Source organism: Musa acuminata, chromosome BXJ3-2, assembly GCF_036884655.1.
Source record: "Musa acuminata AAA Group cultivar baxijiao chromosome BXJ3-2, Cavendish_Baxijiao_AAA, whole genome shotgun sequence".
Taxonomy (NCBI): domain Eukaryota; kingdom Viridiplantae; phylum Streptophyta; class Magnoliopsida; order Zingiberales; family Musaceae; genus Musa; species Musa acuminata.
The window spans coordinates 9,347,441-9,363,772 of NC_088350.1; the positions used below are offsets into that span (position 1 = coordinate 9,347,441).

At 37.3% G+C, this 16,332-nt stretch overlaps 1 protein-coding gene across 1 annotated transcript in view; it reads left to right on the plus strand.

Moving 5' to 3' along the window:
* Positions 1–5,412: 5,412 nt before the first annotated feature.
* LOC135631225 (uncharacterized) overlaps positions 5,413–16,332 on the plus strand; it is a 43,702-nt gene continuing 32,782 nt past the window's right edge. Inside the window, exons 1-3 of the mRNA XM_065138711.1 lie at positions 5,413–6,036; positions 9,326–9,457; positions 9,542–9,613. Of these exons, the coding sequence (XP_064994783.1) occupies positions 5,854–6,036; positions 9,326–9,457; positions 9,542–9,613 (387 nt within the window). The 5' untranslated portion in view covers positions 5,413–5,853. The remainder of the gene's footprint in view (positions 6,037–9,325; positions 9,458–9,541; positions 9,614–16,332) is intronic.

Consider the following 16,332-nt stretch of genomic DNA (forward strand, 5'->3'; position numbering starts at 1 on the left):
GTTGGAAAGTGGAGCGTGTGAATGTTGTACAATTAGAGGGCAGAGGCCAAGTAAGTTAGTTATGCTCCAACTTCCTTTATAGGATCAAGGATGGACTGTATAGTGATCCCTAAGCAAAAACCCTGATGCAGCTTATCAAAGAAGGTAAGGTACAATAATTTTGGGTCCAAGAGAGACTCGTTTACAAAAAAGGGAATAGGGTTTATGTCCCTCGAGTGAACAATTTGAGGTGTGAGCTCTTAAGAGAGTGTCACGATTCCCTTTAGGCTAGACATCCAAGAATTCACAGAACCTTGGCTCTCGTGGAGAGGGCCTTCTCCTAGCCAAAGATAGGGACTGATGTGAAGGAATATGTTCGAACATGCCTCACTTGCCAACAAGACAAGGTGGAGCAGCGGAAGTCGGTGGGACTTTTGGAGCAGTTGCCCGTACCAAAAAGGCCGTGGGAGAGTATTTCTTTGGATTTCATATCAAGCTTACCAGCAATAGGGAGACTCAGATCGATACTCGTGGTGGTCGATCGATTTTCAAAGCATGCAACTTTTATTATTGCACCTCTACACTGTTCAGCAAATGAGGCGTCCAAGTTGATGATGAAGAATGTAGTAAAGTATTGAGGAGTCTCGCATAATATCATCAGTAATCGAGATGCTCGGTTCCTAGAATGATTCTGGACCGAGCTATTCAAATTGTTGGAGTCTAAGTTATACTTCTCCATAAGCCTCCACCCCCAAACTATAACATCCTCGAATTTTAAAAATTTAGTAAATGCTTGTTTAGAAATATGAGGATTATTTAATATTTTTTATATTAAATAATATTATATTAAAGCAAAATAATATCTACACCATCAACCTTGATGAACTAAGTAATGAAATGTGCTTCTCCGCTTTAAATGATGATGCTTGGCTTTGGCATAGGAGATTAGGCCATGTAAGTATGAAACTTATATCTAAGATCTCATCTAAAGAATTAGTACGAGGGATTCCAAATATGAAGTTTGTTAAGGACAAAGTATATGATGTGTGTCAACTAGGTAAATAAATAAAAACTAGTTTCAAATAAAAAAATCAAATTAGCACCACTAGACCATTACAATTGATCCATTTGGATTTATTTGGACCAATTGACACTACAAGTCTAGGAGAAAGCAAATATGTTTTTGTAATTGTAGATGACTATACTAGATACACTTGGACCTATTTCTTGGTTCACAAAAGTGATTGTTTCAAGTGTTTCTCTAAATTTTGTAAACTCACTCAAAATGAAAAAGGCTTCATGATTTCATCAATTCGGAGTGATCACGGTGGCGAATTTCAAAACCATGATTTCCAAAGTTTTTGTGAAGTTAATGGATATAATCACAACTTGTCCACTCCAAGAAATCATCAACAAAATGGAGTAGTTGAAAGAAAGAATAGAAACCTACAAGAAATGATAAGAACTATGTTAAATGAATATAGTCTACCTAAGTATTTTTGGGTCGAAGCCGTAAATACGGCTTGCTACATCATGAATAGGGTTCTAATAAGACCGTCTCTATCAAAAACTCCCTATAAATTATGGAATAACAAAAAACCAAATGTTTCTTATTTTAAAGTTTTCGGTTACAAATGCTTTATTTTGAATGAAAAGGATGCCTTAGGAAAATTTAATGCTAAATTCGATGAAGGCATCTTTCTTGGTTACTCTTCCATTTCTAAGGCTTTTCGTGTTTTTAACAAAAGAACCTTAGTTATAGAAGAATCTATTCATGTGGTTTTTAATGAAATTTCTGAGTTAAAGAAAAATGATTTTGATGATGATTTTGGTTTTGATAATTTGAATTTAAAGGAACCCCCTCCTCAAAATAGTAACTTGGATGCATCTTCTTCCGAAATTTCCTTACCCAAGGAATGAAAGTATGTAGATGCTCATCCAAAAGAGCAAATTATAGGAGATACATCACAAGGGGTTCAAACTCGTTCTTCTTTCAAGAATTTTTGTGCTAACGCCGCCTTCCTTTCTCAAATCGAACCAAAATACATTGACAAGGCCTTGAAAGACGATTGGGTCATTGCAATGCAAGAGAAATTGAACCAATTTGAGAGGAATGAGGTATGGAAGCTTGTTCCTAGACCTAGTGACCATTTAGTCATTGGTACTAAATGGGTCTTTAGAAACAAGCAAGACGAATACGGTATCGTGGTTAGAAACAAGGCTACATTAGTGGCCAAAGGTTTCAACCAAGAAGAAGGTATCGATTACGAAGAAACCTTCGCTCCTGTGGCAAGATTAGAAGCCATTAGGATGCTCCTTGCCTATGCTAGTAGTAATGATTTTAAACTATTTCAAATGGATGTCAAAAATGCCTTCTTGAATGGTTTTATTTCCGAAGAAGTATATATCGAATAACCTCCCGGATTTGAAAATTCTCTTCTTCCCAATCATGTATTTAAATTGACTAAAGCTCTCTATGGCTTGAAATAAGCTCATAGAGCATGGTATGAAAGGCTTAGTTCCTTTCTTATTTTAAATAATTTTACCAAAGGCAAGGTTGATACTACATTGTTTATCAAACACTTTGAAAATAATTTTTTTATTATGCAAATTTATGTTGATGATATTATTTTTGGTTCTTCGGATGAATCACTATGTGAATCATTTGCTAAATGTATGAGTCATGAATTTGAAATGAGTTTAATGGGTGAATTAACTTTCTTTTTGGGATTACAAATCAAACAACTTAGTGATGGTATATTTCTTAACCAATCTAAATATACATTAGAATTGATAAAATAATTTAACATGGATAATTCAAAAGCGATAAACACCCCTATGAGTACTTTGACTAAGTTAGATATGGATGAAAATAGTAAAAATTTTGATCAAAAAACGTATAGGGGAATGATAGGTAATCTACTCTACCTCACCGTGACTAGACCGGATATAATGTTTAGTGTAAGACTTTGCGCTAGGTTTCAATCTAATCCTAAATTATCTCACCTTAAGAGTGTTAAAAGAATATTTAGATATCTTAAAGGAACTCCAAATTTAGGATTGTGGTATCCAAAAACTGATAAATTTGATCTAATAGCTTATGTATATGTCAATTTTGGCGGATACAGGATAGATAGAAAAAGTACATCCGGAACATGCCAATTCTTAGGACATGCACTTATTTCTTGGATTTCCAAGAAACAAAATTCAGTTGCACTATCTACGACGGAAGCCAAATACATTGCTGCAAGTGCATTCTGTGCACAAGTTGTTTGGATGAATAATACATTAAAAGACTATGGAATTCACTTGAAAAATATTCCCATAAAATGTGATAATATAAGTACCATATGTCTTACCAAAAATCTAATTCAGCACTCTAGAACTAAGCATATCGACGTTAGGCATCATTTCATATGCGATCATGTCCTTAACAATATTGTCGTTCTAGAATTTATTGACATAAAGCATCAATTAGCAGATATTTTTACAAAAGCCTTAAATGAAGACCAATTTGAATTCATTAGAAGGGAACTAAGTATGTTAAATTGTCCCTGAAAATAAGCTTGTTTGAATGTATTTTCCGAAAAATGTCTCATCCTTTTTTCGTTCTTTTGTGGATCTGATTTCATCATTCTCTTTCGATTTCAAATGACATATTAAAGTACAACCCAATATCTTATCCTATCTTGAGTCAAACACCTCTGAAAAACAAAAGGGGGGAAGAAAGAATTTTTTTTTTTTCTTCCGCGGCATGCTAGCGGTGGCACCGCCAGAACCGGTGGTAGCACCGCCTTATGGATAGATCTTGTTTCGAAATTTAGAAACCTAAGAGCTACTTCTTTGGATCTAAAAAGATCTTGGTCATATGAATCTCCTTCAACCCTTTTCCCCTTTGATCTCTTAGGAGCCATTATCTAGACAAGATGATAGATCAAAAACATGAAAATATGAAGAGTAGGCAAAATAATGAGAAGAGGAAGGAAAGATTTTAGATTTTACCTTATGGAGAATTTCTTGGAAGATGGAGAGCTTGGACCAACAAGAATCCCTCTCTTAGGCTTCTAAAGGTTGGAATGAGGGTTCAAAGAGGTTGTAGGAGAGCTTGAGCCAGTTTCTCATGGGTTGGGGGCAGTGTCACCACTGGCCCTAACCCTTCGTCTTATAAAGGGCTCTCGGGCGGTGCCACCGCTTGGCGCCCGAGTGCTACAGTAGATTGAAATGAATTTGTATTAGAATTCACGTTTGATATACTGTTGAAATCACTCACGAATATAACATTAATAAATTCATACATTATTTATGAATTATTTAAAATAAAATCAAATAAATTTATTAAAAATATGTACACTTGTTATGGATGTTGTCCACGCATAAAAAGTGATTTGACAAAAGTTACTCAGGTGAGTACAATTCGTAGGTCACTTTTTAATTGGGATACAAAACTAACTACGGTTTAAGAAACTAAGGACCTAACAATCTTTTAATTAAAGAATTCATATGATCATTAGTTATCTATCAAGTTGATAGTATTTTAAAACTGACAGACATGTGGAGTCTAATTAGTCAACAAAAGTTGATGCGGTAAATAGATGTGTCAAATCAACATGAGATATAAAAAAAATAGTTTTCATTGATGTATTTAATCTTAATTGACAACAACAGCTACAAAATGAATGCTATGCGTATGAGGAGTCTCTCTCGACAAGTATCATCTCTATGATTCCGAGCTCATAGAACTCTCGAACACTTGTCGATCTCTTTTACTGGATGAATCGATTTGAATGTTAAAAGGGTCTCGTCGGATATATCTTAGTGCAAGTTTTGTTAAAACTCTCCAAAAGAAAATTCATCACATCAAACCCTTTCTAAAAATGATAGAATCACGAGATTAGGTTAAAGCTCCTCGAACAGAATCTTTCTTAGCTGAGAGTTCATTCTAAAATAAATTTTTTCAATTCCAATAAGATTAAAAAACAATATTGTGTGGCCTTAACAAATCCAATCCAAAATTAATTAATACTATTTCAAACTGAAAATCGAATCAATGTGTTTGAGTTGACGCCCTCATTTTAATTCAGTCACGTACGCCTAGTGGTATACTGATTACATTAGTTAGCCTAGTGGTAAAACAATTTGAAGGGGATCAAAGGCTAGCACAGAATATTCCCTTTCCTTTCGTCGTCTGGTGGCAACCTCGCCTGACTTCCGTAGGAAGACGGTTGGTTTACCGCTGTGGTGGAGGAAGCATATCTCATCCGATTCGACGAGGAGGGGAGATTCCGCTGCCACTGTTGTTAACAGCGAGCATATCTGTATTATCTCACTGGCCCTTTTTCCTCCTCGCCTGCCCTCGTCATACAACCTGCATCAATCGTTTACCGCTGGAGAATAAAAAAAAAAAAAAAAAAAAAAAAAAAGCGAGGCGAGAGGAGACGCGCGCGCACGCGCACACACGAGCACATCAAGGCGAGCGCGAGAGTGCTGTCCGCTGTCCCCTTTGTCCTTATCGCCTCCCCTCCTCCCTCTCTGGTTCTCTCGCCGCGCCTATTGGCTCTCCGCCACGCCCCGCATCTTTTCTCGCCCCCTACCTCTGTTCCTTCTTTTGCCTAACCTTTCCCCTTTTCTCTCCACCGCTTTTGACTGATTTGTCCTCTCCTCCTCCTCCTCCTTTGGGATGCGCGTGCTCTGCTGTTGGGATTTCAGACACAGATTGGAAGCAGCGGCGGTAGAGAAGTTACCGATTCCATCCTTGTCGCCATCAAGACGCCGTGGTTCGTGGAGAGGGGCTGAAGCAGCGGCGGCAGAGAAGTTACCGATTTCATCCTTGTCGCCATCAAGACGCCGAGGTTCTTGGAGAGGGGCTGCTCGCTGATGACGATGACCTCCTCCAAGAAGAAGTCGCCCTCTTCGGGGCGCTACGAGTCGGAGCATGTGATGAACTACAGAGGAGGCTCGGTCCTCGGCAAGAAGACCATCCTCAAGAGCGATCACTTTCCCGGCTGTCAAAACAAGCGGTTGACCCCCCAAATCGATGGCGCCCCCAATTATCGCCAGGTCTGTCGGTGTCCGCTCTTGTGTTCCTCTGTGTGTCGTCTTTCTTTCCAGTCCGCTTCATGTTCATTCTTCATTCTCTTATTGTGTGGTCTTCAGTGCTGTTCGAATCGATTGGTTGTTATTGACTGTTTCGATACCCTCCTCCAATTTTCGTTCAGAAAACTATTCATTTGCCTTAAAATTGATGACACCTAAATCAGCGAAATAAACAGACCGTGTAGGGTTGGATTTGCAGGTAGAATCCCAAGTGTTCGTAATGGGCAATTAACTATCTGGCAGATTTATATTGGTCATCTTTAACATTGACATCCGACAAACTTCACACTTGTGTGTAATTACTAAACTGGCGTGAACGTTTTGTACACATGTACGAGACCTGATTTCCTTTTCTCTTTTTGTTTTAATAAAACATGAGTTTGTATCTGCAAGGTTGAATTCTAGCCAAGTGATAGTACTTGTGATTTCATAAGAAATAAGGCAGAATACTTGAGCATTTCCTCTGAGATTTTCTTTCCCAATATTTTCCATCTATGTTTGTTTCTTGAGATTCTGATTCCACCATATCATCATTGCCAAATCGGGCAATCGACTCTCTGGAGGACTTATATGAGTCATGCTGGGTATTGACATCTGACATTATTTACACGTGTGTATTTTCTTAACCAGTGTGGATACGTTCATTAATCCATGACATGCACTGGTGAGACATGATATATTCTTCTCTTATTTCTTTTGGTTTTGTTAGATATGATGATTCTATTGTTTATATCTGCATGTTGAATTTATGACTAGTGATGCATACCAAAATAAATGCTGGAGTTAAGCATTTGAGTTTAGATTGTCTTTTTGGTTCTTTTCAGTATATGCATTTTTCTTGTGATTCTGATGCCTTCATTGCTAGCAATATTTGAGATTGTGTTTTCAGTCTTTTTCATCTATGCTTGTTTCTTGAGCTTCCGATTTCTTTACTGCTAGAAAAGTTAACAAAATTGGGCAGCACAGCCGCAGATGCTTGTGCTAAAGCAGGCCTGGAGGGTCAATATATGCAACCTTTTGCTTGTGAGTAAATGGGTTTTTTCTGTTACACAATCCTTTGTTTCGAAAAGAACAATCTTACTTGGAACCAAGGCTTGCCTTGGCGATAACTGATATTTTAAAATATTCTATATGTTATTTTTTCATGAGCATTTGAGATTGATTAGTCAACAGCAATTTTCTGGTTCTTGTAAGCTATTTGAGCAAGACTAGATTCCATAAAGATTTTAAAGTTCTTTTGCCTATAAATGCATTAATATCTACTGATCAAGTGCTTTAACCTAGTTAATTACTCAGGGACTGTAAAATATATAACTTCTAAGGCTTTTCCAATATTTTATTTACTCTGAACTTATTAAGCTATTAAAAAAAAAGTGTTAGCGGAATGACATATCGCCACCATTGAGATATTTACTCTCCTTTGGATTCTTGCTACTGGAAAATAAGGATCTTCAAATGATAATTATCTTCAAACATAATTAGCACTTACATGCCTTCGGTGTTTTGACTTCCCCTTCCTCAAAGCAAATCATAGTACTTGCAGATGTTATTAAGATTACCATTTTGAAAAGATAGAGAGATCTTTAACTTTTGGAAAGCCTAGAACTCAACATGGCAGTTTGCAAGATATGGAATAATGAGTGTTTAGCCTGTCAGCCTATTAATAATTTCTGACAAATATCTTTTGCACATCACAAATCTAGATTATCTCCATAGTGATTTAATTTCTGTTGAAAATGCAAAATCTAAATAGGGACATTCCTATGGATTTCATACGATAGCCTGGTACTTAATTCTGAATAACATATTTGGCTAATTATATAACAAGTATAGGCTACACTTGAGAGCATATGACTCTTCTAAGCATGGGTCATTATAAAGTTGGCAGCAGTTGCATTTGAGTCTGGATGTCAACATGCTTAGTCCTCTTCAAATCAACATGTTTTTCATCATATTTGTTCAATTATCTCTAAATGTCATATGCCATACATTTCATGCACCAGAAAAATTTTCTTAACTATGGTTAAATGAACTTTATATCTCTCAGCAGGATACCAGCAGATTAGGCTTGTGTCTGGTTTTTTGAGCGAATTGTTCAGGTGTTATTGATTTTATTACATTTTAAAGTCAAGGAACATTAAATATAGATGAGCCTTTTTAAAATGTAATAACTAATAAGATTTTCTGGTTGGTTAAATCAACATGTTTCTCATCATATTTGTTCAATTATCTCTGAATGTCATAAGTCATACATTTCATGTACCAGAAAAATTTTCTTAACTAAGTATGGTTAAATGAACTTTATGTCTCTCAGCAAGATACCAGCAGATTGAGCTTGTGTCTGGTTTCTCGTGCTAATTGTTCACGTGTTATTGATTTTATTACATTTTTAAGTCAAGGAACATTAAATATAGATGAGCCTTTTGATTGTAATAACTAATAAGATTTTCTGGTTGGTTTCAAACCAAGATGATTGTGCATCAGAACTGAGTTCTTATGTTGCAATTTTGACCCTGTTAGGGAAATACAATTGCCTTTTAGTCTCTTTTTTCCCCAGGTCTACTTGGGATGAATTTTGTACTAATTTTATATTTATGATAGTTGGGATTTGTATCATCCATTTTTGAAAGAAGAAAATAGTCATGTATGAGTAATGCATTTTTATAGTAAATGTAAGGCTTTTAAACACTTAATTTCTTGAAATTGCATATATAATGGTTTTGAAGTATCATGGCTAGACAATTACGCTAGTTCAATTTAAAATGTTGTAATATATGTAAAATACAAATTAGAGAAGGCAACTGGAGATTATTTGTTTCTCTTTTTGAACCTTAGCAACAAGATTGACTGGTTTTTTTTTTTTTTATTTCTATGATGCCCACATGTAAAAAGATTGTGCACAAATAACAAGGTTCGACAGTATGTGAGGATGTTGATGTCCGATTGTTGATCACATAAGAAGACAGTTTAATTATTGAATAGTTGACTATTTAGTTTTGGTATGTATTAAAGCATATATAATGATACAAAATTTTTATAAAATAAATGCATTGTCTCTTGTTGATAGGGTATTTACATTTAAGCTTATGCATAAACATTGCTTAGGTGTTGCTAACATTTGAAATTGCACGCATTCTACATTATTCTGCCTACTTCTGTACTGATGAACATGTCCTCCAAATTTCTTGTACATGCACACTTTTGCCATTGATGATACTTGAGTAACTGTTAAGCTGATTGATATATTTTGTAGGCTGGTTCATTGCATGTTCATGGGGTTGCTATACCTACAATAGATGGGATCCAGAATGTACTTAATCATATTGGAGCAAAACAAGACTTAAAGAAAAAAGGTGTCCTGTGGCATAATCTTCGAGAAGAGCCTGTAAGATTATCTAACTACTCTCACAAAATTATCAATGAATATTTTTTTTTCATTTTTGTACATGATCTTTATTTGTTTAAACAGGTTGTCTACATCAATGGCCGCCCCTTTGTCCTACGAGATGTTGAAAGGCCTTTCTCCAATCTTGAGTACACGGTTTGTAGATAATATTCTATTGTCGAAATGGACTTTAGTCTATGTAGTTTTTTTGTTTTCTAAATATTTGCTCTAGAAAAAGATATATTCTTTAAAACTTTTAGCTTGTATAAATTCTGCTTTTTCTTATTTCACTTTAATGGCTAGCAGCAAAACAATAAAAAAATCCGTGTTGCATTTGATCCGAAAGTTTCTCATTTGGGACAATGAAGCTAGTTACACTTAAAAGCTAAAGTGTAAAGTGCAACAATTGCCTTACCAAAGGAATGCATATGGTGGGTTGTGACTGGACTTGATATCATGCCATCAGCATGGCAACCTGTTGTGCCAGTGTTACCATGCTATCAGGGGAAGAAGAAATCAAGAAAAAAAGAGAGCAAAAAAGAAAGTTGAAGCCATAAATACACAAATGTCATTGTGGTTGTTTGACTGCATCCAACTTCTTGACTAGTGGCATAAGATCCTTCCATTGCTAAACCATGAGGTCCCAAATTCATTGGCCATGATGTGATGTTACCAGAAGGTCGGGCAGGCCTCTAATGAATCATGTTGATTTGTTCAACTTTAACTGATGAATTAATTATTCAGAAAACCAAAAGGAAGGTTTTAAAACTCCGAAGTATAAAAAAATTTGGCAAAAAGAGCTCCATTAATTTAAAAATGCGATCTTTGCCTACATGGAGAAATAACAACTATTACTGTTAGGGTTTTCTTTTTCATCCCTACAGTTAGATTTAGTTTCCTATTTCTTTCAAAGTGCATTAATTCTAATTTGTCTTTTCCTTAAAACATATCTATTCCAAGATAAAATGGTAACTTGCAATGAAACAGTCTGCATGTTACCTATGACACACTAATATTCCCACATGGGGAAATCCATATTGGCTTACTTGCTATATTTGACTTTCAATGGTTAACTTATAATTTATATGGTGAATCCTGCACCATTCACAAGTTATTAAGTTAGTAGGTTATTTAGGTCATGTACAAGTAGTATCATAGCAAATCTGTGGGCTTTTCCATCTGGTCATTTGGGCTGAGTTCCACAGGGAACACCAAAAGACCATTGTATGTCATGTGTGACAACTTGACAAGGATCTCAGGATTTGCTAGAGTGTTGGTGATATCCAAATAGCCCCACATGTACTAAATTTTGTGTTGTGTGCTAAGCTTCCACTCCATTCATTATTATTAGGTTGGTAGATTACTTTTATTATGACATCGGTCAACTTTTTAGTCTAAACAAACTTGTAATTTTTCATTATCGAACTCACACTTCAAGCATATTCACAAAACGAAGTTTAAAGAAGACAAAAAGTTGATAAATGGAAGGCCTTATTTATTGTGGAGTATGATCATCTGCTGCTCTTTGACACTATAGATTATAGAATATACAACATGTTAGATATAAGCTACATAGCTGTCACTGGATTATATTATTGGCTGAAGTCTGTCATGTAAAACTGAACCCATTGTATAATGAGTTGCATTTTAAACTTGTTAAATGACCATGCATATTATTTCATTTTCTTTGGCTTCTGTGATCAGAGATGGTTGCAATTGAGCCTGGTCCTTAGCTGACACTACGTTTGTCAGTTAAGGCATATTCACAACATTTACAGAACATTGAGAATTATGCATGAAAACCTAGGAAAGTAATAATGTGAAATGAACATGGTAGATGATGCATAGGAGCCTGGCAATTTACATTTGGTTAGTCGAAAGGAACTAGCAGAGGCTCTACAGCATAGGAGCAAACCTGAATTTTTCTTTTAATAAGCTGCAAAGAGGATGCAGAGGCAAAGAGGAATGGACAAGGAAGGTTTTGGAAGTTCCAGTGATAGTAAATTCTAAATGTCCACTTGATGTTTGAATTGCAGTTTCCTTTTCTTTGATATGACTTCTTGATGTAGGTTTGTTCGTCATGACCTCTAACTTTGATTTATATTGATCCGTTAATTTAGTCCAACTGAATATTTAATTGTTTTGGTCCTTTGATGTTTCTTCCATTTTAATTTTTCTTGTTTAAAATATTAAAATTCAGATGCCAAGGTACAAACTTGTTTGGCAACTTTATTTCTACTTTTTTTCTTAAGTACTTAATTATTTATGAGACTTTGGAAGCTGAAAGCCTCTCTGGAGAATTTAGAAACATCTTTCTTTTCTTTTTCAGCTTGTGATCATTCAAGAAGGACTCACAATCAACTAACATCAAAACTGATTTGTTGTATCCCTTTCTCTGATCTTCTGACATGCATGATGTGCACTGATAATAATATTCTATTTCAGTCCTGCATCCATCTAATATAACCTGCCAGAACCATTTTTATCTGATTGTCTGCTCCCGTATGCCTTCGACTTCTCTAATCATTCTGTTGGATAAAACTGTGACTGACAGATGAAACCAAAACAGGAATAGCAATTCTATTCTTATTTTGAGAAGCATCAACAACTAGATTATTCCAAATATATCCTTTACGAGGGGTTTAGAGCCTCCAGTTTTCTTAAAGAATCTAAACAATTCAAAATGACTTGATTTTGTTAGGATCGAGAGCACTAAGAGGGGGGGGTGAATTAGTGCAGCGGAAATTTTACAGCGATTAAAAACCAAAAGCTGCATTCGTTCAATAATAAAAAAAAAATTATTATGATGCAAAAGCTAATTCTCAGTTTGTATCTAAGTGCAGTTTGCGTCTAAGCGCAGATTGCGTCTAAGCGCAGTTTGCGTCTAAACACAGTTTGCGTCTAAGCGCAGTTTGCGTCTAAACACAGTTTGCGTCTAAGCGCAGTTTTACGTCTAAGCGCAGTTTACGTCTAAACTCAGATTTACGTCTAAACGCAGTTTTACGTCTAAACTCAGATTTACGTCTAAATGCTGTTTTACGTCTAGACGCAGATTTACGTCTAAACTTTGAAACTCGTTTGTATACTCGCAGAAAGCAGTATGCAGTTGAAATCAAGACGTAAACGTGAACTGAGAACTGATGATTGTGAGAGGAAAGCCGATTTACGTCTAAATGCAGTTTTACGTCTAAATGTTGAAACTCGTTCGTAAAATTGTAGAGGACAGTTTGCAGTTATCAATAGGATCAAAATGTAAGTGTAAACTGCAAAGAAACTCTTTCGTAAAAGCACCGAAGACAGTTCTGCAGAATCAAACGTAAACGTAAACTGTAATGTACGAAAATACGAATTTACGTCTGAATGCAGATTCGGAAGAACAGCACTTAGAACTTGTTCGTGAAAGCGCAGAGAGCAGTAGTAATGGAGGAGGTTTGCAGTAATGATAAAGTGCTCAAAAATAAACGCAAACCAGAGATTTAGAGTGGTTCGGTCAGCCTTGACCTACTCCACTTTTGGCTTCCTCCACCGACGAGGTTGCCGACGTCAACTAGGGGCCTTCCTTCAATAGGCGAAGGCCAAACTTCCCTTTTACAGTTTCTCTCCTTTTGACAGGCTCAGGAGACAACCTTTACAGACCTTTCTCTCCTCACTTTACAACTGAAAACTTGAAGAACAGAAGGAGGAGACTTAAAGGCTTTACAACACTTTTGAGCTCTTAGAATCACAGAAAAGATCAAGATTTCGGTGTAGGTCTGTATCTTTTCAGTGCTGAATGGGTGGGGTATTTATAGGCCCCAACCCAATTCAAATTTCGAGCTCAAAACGATCAAATCCCGGAATTCCGGGATCAGGCGGTTGCACCTCTTGACTGGAGAGGTGGCACCGCCTGGCAGAGCTCGAAGTCTGAGCTCAGGCGGTTGCACCTCTCGACTGGAGAGGTGGCACCGCCTGGCAGAGCTCGAAGACTGAGCTCGGACGGTTCCACCTTCTCTGTCAGGGGTGGTTGCACCTTCCTGCCAGAGCTCGAAGACCGAGCTCAGGCGGTGCATCTCCTGACCAGAGAAGTTTCTCTTCTCTGCCAGAGGTGATCGCCCCTTTCTGCCAGAGGTGGTTGCACCTCTTCTGCCAGAGGTGGTTGCACCTCTCTGCCAGAGCTCGAAGACTGAGCTTAGGCTGTGCATCTCCTGGCCAGAGAGGTCGTACTTCTCTTCCAGAGCTCGAAGACTGAGCTCGGTGATTGCATCACCAGGCAGAGCTCGAAACTTGAGCTCAGGCGGTGCTACCGCTTGACAGAGGAGGTTGCACCGCCCAGTCTCGCTTGGAGACTGAGCCCTGGGCGGTTGCACCGCCTGGCTGGAGCGGTTGCACCTCCCAGTCTCGCTGGGAGACTTAGCCTGGGCGGTGGCACCTCCCTGCCTGGGTGGTTGCACCTCCCACAGCTTCTTGGGTTCGAATGGGTTGAACCATTCGACCCAACTTGAGTTCTTCAGGGGCCCAATTGCCCCAGGATTAAGCTAATGGGATCACCTCCCATTTCTAACTTAATCACCGTGCTAACTACGATTAAATCTAAGACAATTTCTGCAGCTTTGCTTCGGTACGTCAATTGCTTTTTCCGGCGAGTTTCCGGCGAACTTCCGTCGATCATCCGATGAACCCTCGGTGATGCTTCTGCGGACTTCCGGCAAACTCCTGGACTTTGCGACGATCCACTTGGCGAGTTCCGACGAGCTTCGCTTGGCAAGCTTCTGGACTTCTCGGATCTGTTCCCGCAGAACCTCCGACGACCGTCCGTACTTCCGTCGAACTCTCGAACTCCCAACGTGATCATGAACTTGACTCCGGCGCAACTCCTGCTGCTTGTCTATCTTTCATCGTAGTTAATCCTGCACACTTAAAACAAAACTTCGATCGAGACAATTAATCCTAAGCAATTAACCAAGTTGTCCGGCATGTCATTGGTCCCTCGACGCTTCGTCTGATTCTTCGGCGCATCGTCCTCTCCTGCGGCCTATTGCCCAATCGGCCAGTTGACTCCGCAACTCCGATATCCTTGGCACAATACCCGCTCTACTTGGCCCGATGCCCGAGTCCACGGCCCGAAGCCTTCTGTCGATACGTCGACCGATCCACCGGCCCGACGTCCAATCTTCTGACATGTTCCTCCGGCACAACATGATTTTCCTGCTTTAATTGTCTCATCCTGATCAAAGCATCCTGCGTCACTCAAAACGCAGATTAAATCATAAACATATATCAAGTAGTTTCATCATCAAAATACGAGATTCAACAATCTCCCCCTTTTTGATGATGACAACCACTTGATGACGGAGTTAAACTTAACTCCCGGAGTTTAAACAAACTCCCCCTATCAATATGCCATATTGATAGAATCTTGAATTCAAACTGAATTCAAGTCATTGCAATATTCATCATGAATACTTGCAACACATCAACATGAACATATGCATAAACTTATGCATCACATGTCATGTCATCAACATACTTTCATCAACATACTTCTCCCCCTTTGTCATCAACAAAAAGGAGAAGTATCACAATCAAGTGTTTGTGATATTGGTTCAACTCATTGCATGAAAAACATAATATCAAGTTTTATCATCATGCAATTTTGCTAGAAAATATAGCAAGTTCTACATCATGCAAGCTAGCAATGTTACAACATTTTAGAACTTGCAAGCTAGCGGTTTAGAGATATCCAAGAAGGCAACTCTTGCTTCTTGAAATATGCAAGTTGCAAGCTCGCAAATTTTTGCTTCCTTTGCAGTGTTGGCTTTTGATATCATAACGCAACTATTTCAAGTGTTTATCAATTGTAGCATTTCATTATATGGCATGATATCGACATGTAAAGCTGTGAAGCAAGATTTTGATATCATTTCATGATGTACACATTTCGAATATTTTAGCAAGTGTAGCATTGCATCACATGGTAAGATATCAGCTCGTACGATGCAAATTTTTGTTTGATATCTTGATATAGGGCATATAGCAATGATAGCAATCATATATGACTTGGTGATGCAAGTATGGCCTAATCATAGCAATGATAGCAATCATATATTTCTTGGTGATGCAAGTATGGCCTAATCATAGCATCAGTGATAGCAACCATATCAACATCAGTGATAGCAAACATATCAACATCAGTAATAGCAGCCATATCATCATCAGTGATAGCAAACATATCAATTCATATATTTCTCCCCCTTTATCATCAACAAAAGGAGAAGTAGCTCTAGCTATTTTAAAATATATGCAAGTTTTTATAACATGAAGCTATATTTTCATCACAACATATAAGCACAAAAGCATAGCAAGATTCTTAGGTTCAATCATGGCAATTCAACACTTGCTTCGTGTGCAAGATTGCACTTGCTTTTCTTTGCATGTTCTAACTAGCAAAAGCTTTCTCCTCTTTGTTTTTGTCGAAAAGAAAGGAGAAATCAATGGCCAAAAATTTTAATTATTATACAGGCCATATTACAAAATCTTGTCATGATATCAAGAAAGTTCAAGAAGGACATGATCCATTCAACAAATCCTTTTAATAGGGCAAAGGAATTATATAACCAAGAATCATTATTAAAATATTTCAATATCATAGATCAAGTCATGATTTGTGATTCATCATAAAGCAAATTAATTTTCAGTCATCACATAAGGCATTTAAAGAATTTTTGAAACATAGAGGAATGATTAATTTAAGCATGTAATGTTTCAATCAAGTCATGAATACCAATACTTTCATATTGTGAGTATCAATTCATGAATACCAAAAGATATTATTTGTGATTTCAATTTTGCAAGATCATGATTATGATTTAGACATAACTTATTCAAATCAAATCGTC